Genomic DNA, 17,519 nt, shown 5'->3' on the forward strand with positions numbered 1-17,519 from the left:
GCACCAACTTCTAATAGTCAGGTCCCAACCAGCAGGCTAGCTAGCTGGACGCAAGCATGCTGGTAACAATGCCGAGGCATGTGGAAAGATGGTCAGAAAGCATCTATCCAGGGCTTTCTGGGCACTTGAGATCTAGTCTGTCATGGATCACGGTAGGCATCTGCCAAAACAGGAGGGTCAACGGGAAACAGACGAGAGCAAGAGCAGCATCTGTCAATCTCCTAACTAGCACAAACTCTCACAAGAGCAAACTCGCACTGCACTCCCTGGCTGCTTCCAAAAGCAAAATGCTGGGTACCAGGAATCCAGAGTTCACCACTGCCACTCTGGTCTAACAATTCTCAGGCTAACATGCACCAACGAAGCAGGAAGACGAACAAATAAAGACCTGTTTATGTACCAAAGAAGAGAAAGGGGAAACCTATCTTAGACTAAAGCTCAGGTTTAGTAAACTTAACACCACCCATCCGTCCGTGGCTATTTCAGACAGGACACTACTAGCAACTATCCAGAAATCTAGCCTGGTAGATAGATGGTAAGATCTGGAACAGGATTTAACTTTTGAAATCCGTCCTCAGAGGAAAGCAAAAAAAAAAAAAAAAAAAAAAAAAAAAGCAGACACAGAGCAAGTCACAGTATAATACAAAATAATTACTCTGCTGTTAGTCAACTCTTACATGATGTACAGACTAAAGCTCTGCCCCATCCAATCATTGGGGGCAGGGAGCAAAAAAAAAAAAAAAAAATAGAGTATTACAGAAAACCAAAAGTTAAATAAGTCCATATTGCTAAGGATTGGTGCCTCTGGTGACTGAAAATGAGAATCACGAAAGACAGCTACATAACGGATTAGCTACTGAGTTTTCTACTGTCACATCTTCCCAAATTGAGCATTAGGCTTTCAGCAGACTTATTAAATGGAGAACTAGCTGGAATGAACCAACACCTCATTCTGGAAGGCCACTCTTGGCAAAAATATCCACACGGCACAAGCAAGCTGAGCTGAGTGCTGGTGTACAGCGCAGGACATGCTATCACATTCGTTAGAATAACATGTATTCTACCAGGTTGAAGATTCCCACTCCTATCCTTTCTTGATATCCTGCCAAGGGAGAACATACAAAAGAAAACTTTCCATGCTTCACAGTTTGCTCCTGAGGTACACTTTCGGGAAGACAGTTTCCCAGTCAGTGTTCCACAGAGACGAGGGCACAGGTGCAGCCTGTGGCATATTCTCCTGCAGGGACTCGTCATTTCATCCTCCCAACAAGAACCCTTGTGTGCCACGTTTGGCCAGTGACTCCTTTTCAGGCAGGATTACTGCTAGGTCTCTTTCAATTCCGTCTGCTTCTTAAGGAAACTCCTAGGCAAGTGAAAACAGCAGCAAAGGTAAAAGAATGCGGAGAATTTGGCTGCTGCCTGTAGTATTAGGAAGAACAGCAATTACTCAACTCTGAGCATCAGAGGCAGAAGAGCAGCGTGGGAGCAAGTTTCAGCCTGTCTCTGATCAGGCTTCTCCCTGTGCAGGCTCTGTCACCCACCTACCTCACAGCCACCATAATTAATGACTTCAATGAGAAGATGGAGAAGGAGCGAAGGTAGTTGGCTGGCATAGGCATAGAAGTGAAGCATAAGGTCTACCTTGGACCCAGGCTAGGTTACAGTTAACACCGTTTAAAGATCACAGACATGCAAAAGATGTCTCTAACTTCCCAAGATCTGTGTTTTGTTGTCCCCATTGCCTTTTGGTAAAGAGAACTGGGGACGGCCAGCGAGTTCCTTTGCGAGCAGACGGTGCCGGAGGCAGGGGTCAAGCTCCCAGGGTCGCCTCCTCACTGAAGCAATGGCTTCCAAACTCCTGCGAACAGTCATCCTCGGGCTGCCCGGCTCAGGCAAGGCCATCATGTGCCAGATGATTGCCCAGAACACCCACAGCACCTCTCCAGCGGCCACTTCTTGTGGGAGAGTATCAAGGCCAGCATGGAAGTTGGTGATATGGCCAAGCAATACCTAGAGAAAGGCTATTTGGTCCCAGATCACGTCATCACACACCTGATGCTCTCGGAACTGGAGTGGCCAGCACTGGCTTCTGGACGGTTTTCCGAGGACACGAGTACAGGCTGAAGCTCTAGACAAAATCTGTGACCTGGATCTAGTGATCACTTTGAACATTCCATTTGAGAAATTGAAAGATCGGCTCAGCCGTCGTTGGATTCACTGTCCCAGCAGAAGAGTGTATAACATGGACTTCAACCCACCTCATGTGCATGGAATTGATGGCATCATTGGCTCACCATTAATCCAACAAGAGGAAGATAAGCCCGAAGCAGCTGCTGCCCGGCTAAGACAGTATAAGGATGCTGTGAAGCCAGTCATTGAGCTATACAAGAGCCGAGGAGTGCTCCAGCAGTTTTTGGGGATGGAGACTAATAACCTCTGGCCTTATGTTTACATGCTTTTCTCAAACAAGATCACACCTATTAAATCCAGACAGGCATATTGAGCTTGCTCGGTGGAAGAAAAAAAAAAAACTGGGAAGGATTCTGGTCTTTTCCTCTAAGGCCTTCTGGTCCCAGCACCTGGTAGAAGTCTGTAGATACTACCATCTTCCCCTTCCCTGGATCTGCAATTACATACAAGGTAATACCTGACTCCTGCCCAGCACCTGTAGACCATAAATGCATAGATCTGATGACCAGAAGTGGCCCCAGTTAACATCTGATTCAGGACTCCTACTTTCAGGCAGGTATCCATTTAATTGTATCTTGACAATTTACCCAAAGTGAAGCCAAGGAAAGTGCAGGAGGTTTTATCTAAGCCTTGAGCTATCAAGGAAAGAAAAGATCCCAAAGCCATGACTACTATTTGTCCTCTTTTATCATGCAGTTCTTATACACATTCTCTCACATTAATCTTTCTGAACAGCCTCAAATCCTTGCTGAAACAAGCTAAGATCTAATAATACATTCACTTTCTTGATTAAAAACACAGAAATGTATCTGGTCTTGAGTTAATGTCCAAGGCAGTGGTAACAAAAAAACAGAACTCCCAACTGTGAAAGTGAGAAAAAGTTTTCAAGGTCTGCATTTGATAAGATAATGGAATGTTCTGCTGCTGCAGAATTATAAACACTGTGAGGGGATGGGGCCCATGCAACCCACGTGGAAGATTCCTCACACATTTTAAGGTCCAAAGCGGTCCAATTCGTACTCATACAGTCCAGTCCAGGTCAAACATGCTCGAGGTAGCCTGGTCTTATTTTGGCAGCGCTCTTGCGGTCACTCAGTGAGGTATCACAATGCTTCAATATTGAGATGCCTTTTGTTTTATCACAGCCATGGAACATTTCGCTTGCAGCCTTCGGATAAGAAGCTAAATAGGTTACCTCTCCTAGACCAGGACTGCAGGCTCCAGTTTCATTCTGCCTTGCCAGAAATTCCTTTCTGTTTTGAATCTGAGATGTTTGTTTATAGTTTTTGTTTTGAAATGCTAAATAAGACAGGCATAGTCTCTAGTTACAGCCTATATCTTTTTTTAACCTTGCCATTGTGAGAGTAGGTGGTTGCTCAGAAGTTAAAATTTCCAAATTCTCAGGAACTTGAAACATAAAATTACAAAAGTAAAACAATTAACTCTTTAATATTTTTTTAATGTTCCCAGGGACTTTTACCTTATGCTGCTAGTGTTGAAACTAACATGTACTTAAACAAAGCCCTGAAACAATTAAGTTTACTATTTAAATGTGTGAATACCAGCACTGTTGATCCAAGGTTGATCCAAGGTACTACTATGATACCAAAAAGGTTTCTGAAGACATAATCTAATGTCTATATGCTAATCAAGCTTGATTGTCAAAAAACTTACAACCTACATATTCCAAGGACTTTACCCTCATTAGGTTCTTAATTTTTGTTCTGTGATCGCCAATGTCAAGCATCTGCCTTGAGGTTTCTGATGCCGATTCCCAGGCATGAAAGAATCCCAGTTTAAAATATGCAGTTCTGGTCTTCTGCAGGATCACACCTACACTAGGAACCGGAGCCAATCAATCCAGGGTTAGTCCTAGGTGTTCTTCCTTCCCAGCTTTCTACAGCAGCACAATGCAAACCCCAGCCCAGCCTGCAGCACCAGACCATGTGAAAGGTGACAGGGGAAGGCCTATGGTCAAGAAAAGCGAGGCATGTGGGCCCCAGCCCCGACACCTTCCGTTGCTACTGCCAGTCTCTGAATGCAGCCTGTTCTGCTGCCTCTTCCTTCCACAACCCCATTAGGAAATAACAGCCTTCCCTCTGCCCGCTCCTTGGGTCTTTGGTGTCTTTAGCAATGGCTGCCAGAAATCTACAGAAAACGTCTATCAAAGAAGATTTAATTCCTTCTCATGAAGCCAGGAGCCATCAAAATGTCACCTTTTAGAGGTGGGCATTTGGTGCTGGGTTAAGCCTGCATTCCTTATCAGACTGCCTGGGGGCATGTGCTGGCTGTACTTAGGATTCCAGTTTCCTGCTAACAGGAACCCTAGGAGGCAGTGCCGATCTCTCAAATCCTTGGATGCCTGTCTCCCATGAGGGAGGCCCCCAGTAACAGCTTCTGGCTTCAGTCTGGGCCAGCTTCTGCTGACCTGGCTATCTGGGGAGTGAATCAGTCAATGGGGTATCTCACTCTCTGCCTCTGAAAACTAGAGGAAGGACTCAAACCATAAAACCAAATGAATAATCACAAAAACTCCAAAAGTGTGAGGAAGCGTGTTCATGCTGGCTGCAACCCACGGACGGCCCAGCGCAGCCAGACCTCTCACTCCCAGTAACGCACAGTCCTTGGCTCTTAAAGGTCCCATATTAGAATTCCCACCCTGTGCCCCCAACTGCAGAGACAGACTTCACTGTGGAGCAGGTGCGAGGGTGTTCTGAAAGTAGAGACTAACAAAAGGAAGAGGGAGTAAGGATGGAAAAATCAAGTAGGAATCATTTTTTAAAATCTCTTCGATATCAGTAACTGCTAGCAAGGATCACGTCTCATACAGGTATGCATGTATGTATGTATGTATACAGACATAAGCACACACCATGGGATCAGACACTGCACTGTAGGAATTACCTCTAATCCTCAGCACAATATTTGAGGAAAACTTTTTAATAGTCCACAGATGAAGAAACTGAAACCCAGGGAAAAATAGGTAAGCCAGGCCCAGTCAAAAGCAAAACAAAAACAAAGCCCCAGCAATGAGATCTGATTTGAACACAGGCTAGTTTACCCCCAACAGCAATTTTGTTTCTTCTTCTCAAAGTATGATTATTTTCCTCTTCTTCTCAAAGTATGATTATTCTCCAAGATAGTTTTGTAGGTTTGGGATTTTCATTCCCCCCTAATCATGTTCCCTTCCCCAAATTCCCCTCCCATGATTTTATGTCATATTAGTACAGTAGTAGTATAGTTCGGGCACAGTTACAAGTTTTACACTCTGGGGCCCGGTGTGGTGGCCTAGCAGCTAAAGTCTTCACCTTGAATGTGCTAGGATCCCATATGGGCACTGGTTCTAATCCTGGTAGCTCCACTTCCCATTCAGCTCCCTGCTTGTGGTCTGGGAAAGCAGCAGAGGACGGCCCAAAGTCTTGGGACACTGCACCCGCCTGGGAGACCTGGAGGAGGTTCCTGGCTCTTGGCTTCAGATCGGCATAACACTGGCCATTGTGGTCACTTGAGAAGTGAATCATCGGATGGAAGATCTTCCTGTCTTCTCTGTATATCTGACTTTGCAATCTAATAAAAATTGCCTTGAACCATTCGGTGATTTGAGATAAATGAAAAGAGAAAAAAAACATTTTTATTAGAAAGGCCAATTTTACAGAAAGAAGGAGAGAGAGGTCTTCTATCCCCAAATGGCCATAATGGCCAGAGCTAAGCTGACCTGATGCCAGGAACTTCTTGCTCCAAGTCTCCCATGTGGGTACAGGGTTCCAAGACTTTGGGCCATCTTTCGCTGCTTTCTCACACCACAAGCAAGGAGTTGGATCAGAAGCAGAGCAGCCAGGACATAAGCCAGCACACATATGCGATGCCTGCACTTGGAGTTGAGCCAATGCACCTTCCCCAGGAGTGGCATTTTTAATGAGCTCTCAAAGTGATCTGCATGCACACTTATGTTTCAGATGTACAGTTTCATCTCATTTGATCTTCACAGCAACCCCAGAAGATTACCAACTGCTAACAGAGAACCTGGCTGACCAAAGTGCTAAAAGGAACAGAGACCAGATCCATGGGTGATGTTCAATATACACTTCTGGGCAGAAGGATGGCAGGGTTAGAAAGGGATCATCAGAATGGGTTGTTTAAGCCTCTGATCTCTGGTTTAGCACAGTCGATATCAACTGGAGCGGCAGCAGGTGGGACAGAGGCCCTGAGAGGACACGTGATGGCCATACACACTGTTCCCTCAGCTCAAGCCAGGGTGAGCACATCAGGATCATCATGCCAGGATCTAGTAGCAAAATCACCTTCTGGAACATTAACGTGAAGAAAAACATACATTTTTTATTGTAGTGAGTTTAGGTTCTTTTTCCTGCTCAAATGAAATATCAGCCCATAGATAGTTAAATTCAGAATTCCTATGATTTAATGCAAAAAACATTATTCATCATTTTCAGAAAAGACCGATTTATTTGAAAGATTTACAGAGAGAGAGAGGGCAAGACACACAGGGATCTTTGATGTACTAGTTCACTTCCCAGATGGCTGCAATGGCCAGGGCTGGATCAGACTGAATCCGGGAGCTTCATCTGGATTTCCCCCATGGCTTCTGACCATTACTTTCGGGTATTTCTAGTGAGTGAATGAACTGGGGTTGCGGAAGAGTGGTAGAGACCGACATCTGTTGACGCTGCAGCTGACAAAGGAAAACGGGATCTTTTTGGAACCTCACCCCCACCCACCGCAGGTTCCAAATGAACATTCAGTCTCGCATTCACCCTGAGGGCATTCTCGAAGGCAGGTGGACTCTAGGACTCCTCTGTCTGTGGGACTGGGCAGGTCCCGTCTGTGCCCAGAGATCGCTGATAACTGGCCAGGGCAAGCAGCAGAGTGGGTGCAGTCAAGAGCTTCTGATAAAGGGACACCTCCCAGTTCACTGCCCACGCTCTTCTGCCTAGGGCAACAAGTCAGAACAAAGAGAAACTAACCGGCAGAAGGAAGCCTGCCATTTTGAAGTCCAGCTGGTACTGTGTTGAGAGCACAGCAGCCTCCTTTACAGGTGCTGGAAACGCTCCACTCTGCACTGTTGCACAGGTAGCACCCCCTATCCCATGCACAGGACAGCTCCAACTTAAAGCTTTAAACTATGTATGGAGTAAAATTCCCCTTTTGGGGTCTGCCACCACACCCAAAGAGATCCACTTCAGATCTGAGATTCCTGGCACAAATGTTATCCACCTATTTCCCCTGCCGATTAATCACATACAGACCCAGGAAATCACTTGCTCGTGGAACTTACTACAGACATTTTATGGTCTGTTTCCTGGCTTATCTTGAGTAAAAGAGTGCAAAGAGTAGAGATCATGTTTGAGCGGTCCCCCAGGCTTCCCAGCTGCTCCTTTGCCCCAGCAGACCTTGTGCAGATTCCAATAGCAAGGAATGAGTGACAGATTTCCATGCCAATCAAGTCAGATGTTTGAAGCCGCAGCTCTGCAGAAGCACACTTCTGAGAAGCAAGGGTTCTAACATGCTATTCATGCATGCTCGGTTACTCTCCTGTTCCACTGGTACGTTTCCAAAACTCAGTACCTACCGTTTCTTGGGGAACACAGTGCTCAGGAACGGAGGCCTTACCTTGCCCTCTTTTCACCACCTCCTACCCCACTGCATTCACAGGCTAGAGCAACACAGCCACTGCTCCTGCGGGCACTACTGCCCGAGAGATGTTAAACACACCCACATTTTTCAGAAATTTCACAATTAACGTCTGTTTGTGTTTTGGATTATTCCTCAAAAGATGAATTCAATATTCTTTTCCCGTTTTCCATTCATCATTCTTTAGTCCTCTCACCCGTGATGTTCATAACGTCATCTGTTTTATCTAAACCGTCCAACTTTAGAATGTTCCCAAGCTGTTCACTTATAACTCCTTCACTAAGACACACAAAGCAGTGAAACACACCATTAATCCTATCCCCTGCAAATGGATGTAATATCCCGAGTTGAAGGACTGTTCAGTTTTCTTAAGTTAACCCAACTGCTCCGAACTGCACTGCCAACATATGGCTGGACTACTAGACATGTGTTAACGGCAGCAAATACCTACAGAACCTCTTTTTCCTTTCTGTGCTATGTGAATTACTTCTCCTTTGCCAGAGATCGTGTTTGACAGGACTCAACAACAGTGAAGATTCAGTCCTGCTGACCCTCAAAGTGAAGGCCACTGAAGCCTGTCAATGGTAGATGTGCAGTGAATGGTTGGTTCCCCCATGTTTCGTCAATATTTACTTCTGGGAGGAACTAATTACTTCCTGGTGTACTGGCACTGGGAGCTCTCTCCCTTCCCGTTAACATAACTTCACAGGCCCTCTGCTTCCTTCTTCCTGGCAGCAATGAGGTCACTTTACCTAAAGACTTTTGGGATGAAAAATAAAGCCCATTACTCAAAATCAAAGTCTGAGACCAGGAAGTACTCATTTTAAAAACTCCCTACTATGAGTGTTGATTTTGCCCTTCCTTTAATTAGTAAAAATCAAGGACTTTAACTCCAGGTCCCATCCCACAGCAGGGAGGGCAGCTCACTGAGCGACTAGTACACTACCCAGTGTTTTTGATGTATTACCCGCTCTCCAATGCCCTGCTCCCTGGAATGCCCCATCAGGGTCCCATGCTTGGCCTTGGAAACGCCCACCGTCTCCAGTGACAGTCTTCCAGCATTAAGGGAAGAAACCATAATTGTTTCACAAGACAAAAACTGGGAATTTGTTGTAAAAACTCCAGCACACTTAGTTTGTTCCTCTAATCATTGCCCCATGACAAACAGCTGGAAGGAAAGAGTTAAAGCACTTAGGGCAAAATAAAGAAGGACTGTGTACTCAAAAAGGCAATTTTTGCACAGCAAGGGTTTTGGAAAATAAACTTCCACAAAGGTAAAGCCACTGAGTATGTAATTATGGGAAAAGATGCTCGGTTCACACTTATCTGCAACCATCACCACCAGGACCCAACACAATGCGGTCCTTAGAGCAAGGCAACTCAGCTGCATCCACTAGGTTTCTCATTTTATCCTCAAAACTCAAGTCACCATCTGCTTTTCTCCTACGGAGAGAAGGCTGATCATGGCCTGCACCTGTGCCAGCCACTCACTCCTGAAATATATATGTGCCATATTGCTTCACACAGGAGAAAGCCACTTAGCTCAAAAGGTAGTTTGTATGACCCATCAAAATAGCCTTTCTAGAAAATTATTAGTTTTTCTAAATGTTGTCTTATCTCTGCAAAGGTTTTCCTATCAGACGTCTCCCTCCAGGGTTCAAAAGCCAAACTTGTTTCTCGGGCTTCCAGGTAATTTCCCTGGAGGCAGGCAGGCTGGCCCAAGAAAACAGGCCAGGTAGGACACTGCTACAAAGGGCATAGGAAGACCCAGATGAATGGAAACAGGAAGGGGATTCTACTCTCCCAGGGATCAGAAAGCACTTTTTAGACTTAGCAGAGAAATCATGCACACTTCAAATGACTTAGTAGACACTTTCCTTTTCAATTACTCATTTAACATTTTAAATTATTCTGCAAAGATACCCAAGCATGGGGCCCCAGGCACGGTAGTCTAGTGGCTAAATCTCGCCTTTGAAGGGCCAAGATTGCAAATGGATGCCAGTTCATGTCCCAGCTGCTCCACTTCCCATCCAGCTCCCTGCTGGTGGCCTGAGAAAGCAGTCGGACAACCCAAGGTCTTGGGACCCTGCACCTGAGTGGGAGATCTGTAAGAAGCTCTTGGCTCTTAGCTTCAGATCGGCTCAGCTCTAGCCATTGTAGCCACCTGGGCAGTGAACCAGTGGATGGAAGATCTGTCTCTCCTCCTCTCTGAAAAATCTGCCTTCCCAATAAAGAGAAATCCAAATGTGCATTTCACACAATTCTCAGACACAACTCATCACATTATTTAAACTTTGCAGAACAGTTTCTTGTTTCTTTGTAGAGACTGCTCATCCACTTATTCAATGCACTGTCAGTGAAGACCCACTGCTGGCCAGGAAGCGCTAAACTCAAGGCAAGGATCTCAAGTTGAAAGGGGTAAATGTCTCCCCAGGATTGATCTGACTCATTTTAGGAGCTGCCATTGAAAACATGATTTTCCCTACACAAATAAAAAACACTGCAAGTTAACAAACAGCAATGTAATTTGTATTTAAGTCATGTCATGGAAAGCAGGTAGTCACCAGGTCACTCCTACCCCATGCACTGCGTTTTCTCAGTGTAGCCCAACGAAGTTTCTCAAAGTTTTCATTAACAAATACAACCAGTAGGGGTCATTTTAGTGCAAAAATTGCAGCAAAAAGAACTTTAACATGAACAAAATATAAAGAATTCCTATTCATGTTGCAAAAATCATGTTTCAATGCAAGAATTTTTAAATAAAAGTGAAAACGGAAAGAAACCACACCAGTCACCAAAAAATTTCTTGCAAAGAAAAACCAGGAAAGAGTACCTTCTAGATAATAACCAACATGTTGATTCCTCCAATTCTTACAAAAGAAGGGATAGGGCTACTCATTCTTTTCCCACAAACTTTATAATTCCAGATGTCTTCTTCACATTACTATAGACACAGGACTGAAAATACCTGTCAACTAAACTGCTGTAACATGCCAAGGTAACATTTGTTGTTTGCCTCCGTGGATTTGGAATGCACCTTTTGTGCAAGCTTTAGAATCCTTTTTAAAAAGTGCCCAGAGCTCACAACTGTGGCAGCTCAACACAGTCCAGTTTCTGGAGGACACTACTTGAGACGCAGGCATGTTGCACAGGCAGAATACCAGTTGCACAGGGTGTTACCGGCAGAAAGGAAGCTAAGAGGGATCGCATCATTTCCGAGGAATGAAAGGCTCCCCAGCCAACTGCCAACAGAGCTCCATAATGTGACCTGGGAGGCGGCTGCCAACAAGCTGGAAGACAGTAAATGTTCCCTGAGCATTTCCTTCTCCAGAAATACACTAGCAAGCCACAAAACAAGGGGCAAAGTCAGTCCGTCTCCGAGTACAGCAGCCTGTGGCGCGTCTCACCCTGCTTGTTGTGTATGCTCTACTCAGGAGAGGCCAGATCAAGCCACAGGGTCCAAGAGGCAGGGTTCCAACACACACCTTTCAATCTATGTCATTCAAAATACCCAAACACCCAAAACCGAATAGGAACTCTGTCTGATGGCCGTTTTTCCTGAGTCAGAGCTGAAAACACGTTACAGGATGCAACTGCATGCCAGGTGGGAGGCTTTCCTATTCCAGGCAAAGGAACCCTTAGCCCTTGTAAACCAACGTCCTAGAGGCGCAGCACAGCCGGCCCCTCCCCTGGGAGAAGAGGTTCCTCACTCACCACTGCCCACTAGCTTTTAAATCAGAAAGGACTCCCGATTAGCCACAACTGGCCGCAGATATAAATAAGTACCCGTATTTACAGAGAAGAGAGCACTGAAGCCTTTTAGTAGATGCATTTAAAACGCAAAAAACTTTCACCCTGTCCCTTCCTTTTTCTGTATCCCAGCACAGTACACACACACACACACACACACACACGAGGATGCCTCAGAACAAGCCCCTCCCTGGTCGCCCAGGTGCTCCTAGGCTCAAAGTGGCTCGGAAGGGACCCAGACAGAGGGCGCCTGGTCCTGCGCCAGACTCCCCCAGAAATCCGACCTCTGCGCTCTGCTCACTCGCCAGGAGGGCCCGGAAAAGCATCGAGCAGGGCACCCACTCTTCCCTGGCTCCCCCCCGAGTCCTGCCCACGCGGCTGATAGCAAGAGCTGGGAGCTTCACTCTAGACCCCCGTCGGCACAGGCACCCCGAGGCCGCGGAGGGCGGGAGACACGCCGGCGGCACGCCCCGACCCTGGCGGCTCCACTCATCTAAGCCCTATCTCCCTCCGGCAGTCTGGCCGTCCGTACACAAGGCGCTCCGCTGTCAAACAAACAAACAAAAAAAGGACCGGCAACACAGCTAGAAACACGCGGCCGTCGGATCTCCAAACGGCAGCCACTGACAGCAAGCAACAACTTCGCACGGCCAGGTGCAGCACCCACCTCCCTCTCCCTTCGGAAGCCAAAGCCTCTGGCCGTTTCCAATAGGCAAATAAATGAGTAACCACCACCGTAGGCTACTTCCCCTAGGCTGACATCTTCCGGAGCTGAAGCTGATTTATTTGCGGAGGAGGAAGGGGGTGAACCAAGAACGCAAGGGAAAAAAAAAATAAGAGTCGCCAGGGGAGTGAGAGGTGGAGGGAGACGCGGAAAAGGGACTCGTCTCGCAGCCGGTGCGCAGCGCCCGGGCCACACTGCGCCAGTGCGGGCAGGGGGCGGAGACGGACGGCCCGGGGGCTCGCTCGCTCCCGCGCGCGCGGCCTCCGCAGTGCCCCGCCCGCCGCGCCCCCACCTCCAGTGGCCACACGTGTGTGCGAGGGTGGGTGGGCGCGGGGCCCGGGCCACCCTCGTCCGCCCCCCACCCTCGAAACCCAACCTGGTGCGCGGCTGGCTGAGCACCCCCTGGAGAGCCGGAGCCAAACAGCGCGGGGGGCTCCGGTCCGGGGGTGGGGGGGTGGCCGGGAGGCGGTGGCCGCCTCTCCTCCCTCGGAGCCCCAGACTCCTCGCCAAAGTCTCGGCCAAACTTTGTTCGGCGCGGGCGGCGAGCGCAGGGGGGCGGGGTAGAGGGTGGAGGTGTCGCCACGGGCAGCCTTACCTTCACAGACGCCCACTTCGTATTCGGTGATGGAGTCGCCATTGAGCGGGGGGCGGATGACACAGCGCAGCCCCCGGTCGCAGGCTCCGTGGAGCCCGTAGGCGCCGCCGCAGCTCTCGTTCCTCTGGCGGGCGCACATGTAGCAGCAGCCGCAGACGCCCTGCACGATGCTCCCGGGGCAGCTCCTGGGCTCCTCGCACTTAGACTCGTCGCACGGCAGGCAGACCAGAGCCCGGGTGCCGGAGCGCGCCAGCAGCAGCAGCAGCCCCAGCAGCGAGACCAGGAGGTGCCCGCAGCCGGCCAGCCCCCTGCGCCCCGCCACCAAGTACATCCTCCTGCGCCGCCGCCGCCGCCGCCTCCTCCTCCTCGCAGCCGGGCCGAGAGCGGAGCGGGCGCCCTCCCCTCCGCGGGGTCCACGCGCCGCAGCCGCCGCACCCGCAGCCGGCGCTCTTCGCCGCCCCCCTCGGCGCCCCCGGGGCGCGCCTCCCCTGGCGGGGCGAGGCCCGCGCCCCTACTGCGGGCCGCGCCGACCCCCGAGCCCACTAGCGTTGGCGCCAGCGGCAGCGGTGGCTTCCCCTCCTCCTCCTCCTCCTTCTCTTCTTCCTCCTCCTCCCGGGAGGGAGGGGGAATAAAGAAAAAAAGTTTCCTCCCGGCAGCTCCGGTTCAACCCAAACTTCTGGCGGCGGCGGCTGCGGCTGCGCTCGGCTCCAGCCCGGGCTGGCGGCGCCTCCTCCTCCTCCTCTTCCTCCTCCTCCTCGCAGTCAGCCGGCCCTGCGGAGGAGCAGCCTCCGGGCCGGTCAGTGCCTCCCGAGCGTCTGAGTGGGCGCGGTGGCGCAGCACACGGTCCGCGGCGTCCGCTCCTCGAGCCCCGCTCGCCTCACTCCTGCGCCGCTCCTCCGGGCGCTTGTTTATGGCTCGAGCCTTCGCCGCTCGGGCTGCGCCCTCCCCCTCCTACCTCATCCCCCTCCCCCCCGGCCCGCGCCCCCTCCCCCCCGCGCCGCTCATTGGCTGCCCCCCCACACCCCTCCCGGCCGGCCGGCCCCCTTCCCTCCCCTCCCCTCCCCCTCCCCGGCGGCCCGGCCCTTCCTCCCTCACACGCCTCCTCCTCCTCCTCCGGCTTCTCCCCCGCCTCCCTCTTCCTCCCGGCCTCGCGGCCGTGCTGCGGGTGTGCCAGGCTCGGCTCGGGGCGCAGCCGGCGAGCGCCCACAGGGCCGGCGTCCCGAGCGCCCCTGGCCCCGTGGCCCCGGGAGCCGGGAGAACCGGGTGGAGAGCTGGGCGAGCACACCTCCCGGGGCCAGATTTCGAGTTGGGAGAGAGGCGCTGCGCCCCCACCGAAGCTCGGAGCTCCAGCCTCGGCTGCAGCCTGAGCTGGGCACACCCGCCGGCCGGACCTCGGGGAAAGGGAAGCTCCGCGAACAGGCTGAGAATCCATCTTCCACTCGAGCTGGGAAGAGACTTTGTTAAAAGCTGTTATGTAATGGAGTCTCCGAGTCTTCGGCCGAGCTGTGGGTGTTTGGAGTGCTTAAGACCGGAGCTGGGTGACTGCTCCGCGACTAGCAGGAGTCGGGCGGGCTGCGGGCTTGGGTGCGGTTTGGAGGGTCCCCGTCCCGCGTGCTTTCTCGCCCTGCTCTCAGCTGCCGTATTGTGGGAGGGGGTGAGTGGAGAGTGGCAGCGCCCGGGCTTTCTCCCCGGAGTGAGGCTGAATCCTAGATTACTACAAGTCTTGACGTGACTACACCCGCAGAACTTACGCGTCATTCGTGTCATCTGACATTGACGCTTGCTGTCTCAAGCTTGTGGACGAAAGTGGTGCGTTTTCTTTTTCCGTGTGTTGTGAATCTATGAATAAATATATGTGTTAAACCGCCTTTGTGGCAAACCACGTGAAGGAGCCACGGAGTGATGTGTCTTGTGGATGGAGATGCTGTCTCTGCCGTGGCCACCAGGGAAGGTTTTCACGGTGAGAGCTTTGTCCACTGAATGGGTGTGAAGCGGTGATCGGCTCCCCAGTGGCCCACCATCTGCAGGATGGAAGTCCAGGGTCAATCAAATTAGTGAATTGACAAAACGTGACTTGAATCGCTGTGAAAAAAAAAAATACCCAAACCTGTAGCAGGTGTGATGCGTTGTGGCAGGCAACCACCTGATCCAAGAGGGTTTGGGCAGGTTGAAGCCAATTGGATCCTGCAAATCATGACTGCAGAACCAAAAGTTAATAGCATGGCTGTGTAGAGAGAAAGCAAGCAAACATACCTTTGGAACTTTCTGTTCTTGGACAAATGTATGCCTATATTCAGTGCTGAGACCAGACTGAAGTTACTAGTAGAAAAATACATATAATGATCACTGATGGTTAGTGGGACAGAGGAAAGGTGTTCAGCTGTGGAGAGGGTCAGGAAACCCTACTTCCTAGAGGAGCTGATAGAGCTGTTGCAAAGTTTGCAGGGTTGTGTAGGAGGCTGGGCATTGATCTCTGAAAGACCTTTTACAGTACAGTTCCATAATGAGTATTGTAGTGGTAAAGTCATTTGAAACCTGCTAGGTTTTCTAATAGGACATCGCAGACAATAAACACAGCACTGTTGAAAATGATTGCTTCTGGTAACCCAACAAGGTGTGGGCACACTTCCCATTGGTTGTGCTGAGGAACTGTCATCATTTTTTTTTTTTTACATGCAGCTTATTTGAAGTCAACATGTGAACTAGGAGCTCAGTTATAGGACAGCTAGCTCTTTGAACACTAGGAGAGACTTCAGGAGAGACCCGAGGGAAGCCAGCCATGGCCATCATTGAAGGGGAGACACAAACACCAAAGGTGTTCTCCCATCCTGAGGAACGAAAAAGGGCACAGAGATTGGGTGAATCCGACATGGAAGCCGTCTGGTGTCGAGGGAGACAGCGGGTGGAGGAGGAGTGTACGGACCCTGAAACGCGTGCACCTGTGCTTGCAGTGTTCCTCGTGTGATATCACAGTAGTTCTTTAAACCCATTTAGAAGGACCTAGGAGGAGGGAGCAATCACAGCCCTGGCCTCTCTCCCCAGGTGCTACTAAGTACCTGTTAAATAAACAGTGAGAAGATGGCTTTGCAAGGGGGAATCTTCTCAGCAGGGAAAAAGGCACAAGTCTTAAAGCCCAGAACTGGGAGTCACCGCTCTGAAGGATCTGGGAAGAAGAGACAGTCCGCCCTCTATTGGCCACGGTGGGGTAGGATGGGAGGAGACATCAAGGGAAGAGATGCTGACTCCCAAGTGCTCGGGTGAGGGGTGAGAAAGTACCAAGAAGAAACCAGGATGACCTTTTTTTTTTCCCTTCCTGTCTCTCTCTGATCACTCCCACTAAGATCACTCATGCATGGGATTGTCAATCTAGGCTTGGGCCATTTCAGTAACATCGGTGGACTCCTAATTTATGGCTAAGATGTGATCCTGGGCTGTACATCTGACACGTGGGTTGTGCTGTCACTACCTGCTGCCTCATTTTCCAAGGGGATCTTTTCTTATCTTCCCCACCTTTGTGCAGTAGCTAACAGCTGCAAAGCTACCAGAAGAGTGGTTAGGCTTGTGCACAAAAGGATAAGATTCACAGATTCACTTTCAAGTTTGTTTTAGGATCTTGACTCTCTCCCTTTTCAAGTTTGAATATGGTATTTATCCTTTCTGAACCAGCTTACTCTGTAAAATGAAGACAAGTTCACACAAGCACTTTGTGGGGAGAATGATGGTTCTCCTTTTCTATTTTCATTTTTAGTTTCTTTTAAATGAGTGTCTCCTTAGACTTATGCTCAAGCTGTAACACTTCAGCATCCATTGCTAGCAACATCTACCTAACCAGGTATTTGCTTCCTTTCCTTTTTAGGTTTTCTGATTTGGCAATCAGGTACTACCAATATTAAAGGTAGTGGTTAATAACAATGATGCTGATGATAGTAAAGACGGCATGCAAAAGAGCTTTTTAATAGCTAGTCAACATGCAAAGCTTATTTTAGCCCCGCAAGACTAATGGCCTATATCACCAGCAGCACCTTTATGTTGTGTGCATTTTTCAGTTGAAGAATCTGAGGTGTATGAAGGTTGCATGACTGACCAGGTTCATGCAATGTCGGCTTTTTTCTTCCTATAGCAAAATACCCAAGGTAGCCTAATTTTAAAGAGTTAAAGTTCAAGGCCAAGTGTGGGGCTGGGTAGGGTGCTGGCTCATCCTCTGGTGGTAGTCTTCTTTCTGGCCATGGTCCCAAGGTGGAACAGAACACACATGAGTCTGGATACACATAAAAGCCTATGGTCTCTGGCTCCCTCCTGGTAAATCTGCCGAGACTCACTCAGGGCGCTGTGTCCACAAGACCTAACGCAGTATCAGTCACGTTTTAAAGGCCCTACCTTTGAGAACAGTCATTGAGTTCAGGTTCTAGTACATCACTAATTTGAGTTTGGAGTTTAAATCATGTGAATGTGGGGGCAAAGTCATATTCAAACTATGGCACAGAGAGAGGTTTGTATATGGGGATTGGGTTTGGGACTGAACCCTAATTCTACCTGGAGAGCCTGTATTTGTGTGGGTGACTGCTTCATACAACAAGTCGGGTAATTTCAAGCTTGAGGTTTTTTTTTTTC

At 49.4% G+C, this 17,519-nt stretch overlaps 1 protein-coding gene and 1 pseudogene across 4 annotated transcripts in view; one reads left to right on the forward strand and one right to left on the reverse strand.

Annotated features, from left to right (window-relative positions):
- Nucleotides 1-13,544, reverse strand: part of LOC131481018 (cysteine-rich motor neuron 1 protein) — a 186,426-nt gene extending 172,882 nt beyond the window's left edge. For 3 of the 4 annotated variants that reach the window (XM_058668081.1, XM_058668080.1, XM_058668079.1), the window contains exon 1: nucleotides 12,909-13,446. In XM_058668081.1, coding sequence (XP_058524064.1) covers nucleotides 12,909-13,239 — 331 coding nt within the window. In that variant the 5' untranslated portion in view covers nucleotides 13,240-13,446. Of the gene's footprint in view, nucleotides 1-12,908 lie in introns of all 4 variants that reach the window. The other variant, XM_058668078.1, reaches the window with a different exon arrangement.
- Nucleotides 1,844-2,503, forward strand: LOC101529433 (adenylate kinase 4, mitochondrial-like; annotated as a pseudogene).
- Nucleotides 13,545-17,519: the final 3,975 nt, after the last annotated feature.

Source organism: Ochotona princeps, chromosome 8 (genome assembly GCF_030435755.1).
Source record: "Ochotona princeps isolate mOchPri1 chromosome 8, mOchPri1.hap1, whole genome shotgun sequence".
Taxonomy (NCBI): domain Eukaryota; kingdom Metazoa; phylum Chordata; class Mammalia; order Lagomorpha; family Ochotonidae; genus Ochotona; species Ochotona princeps.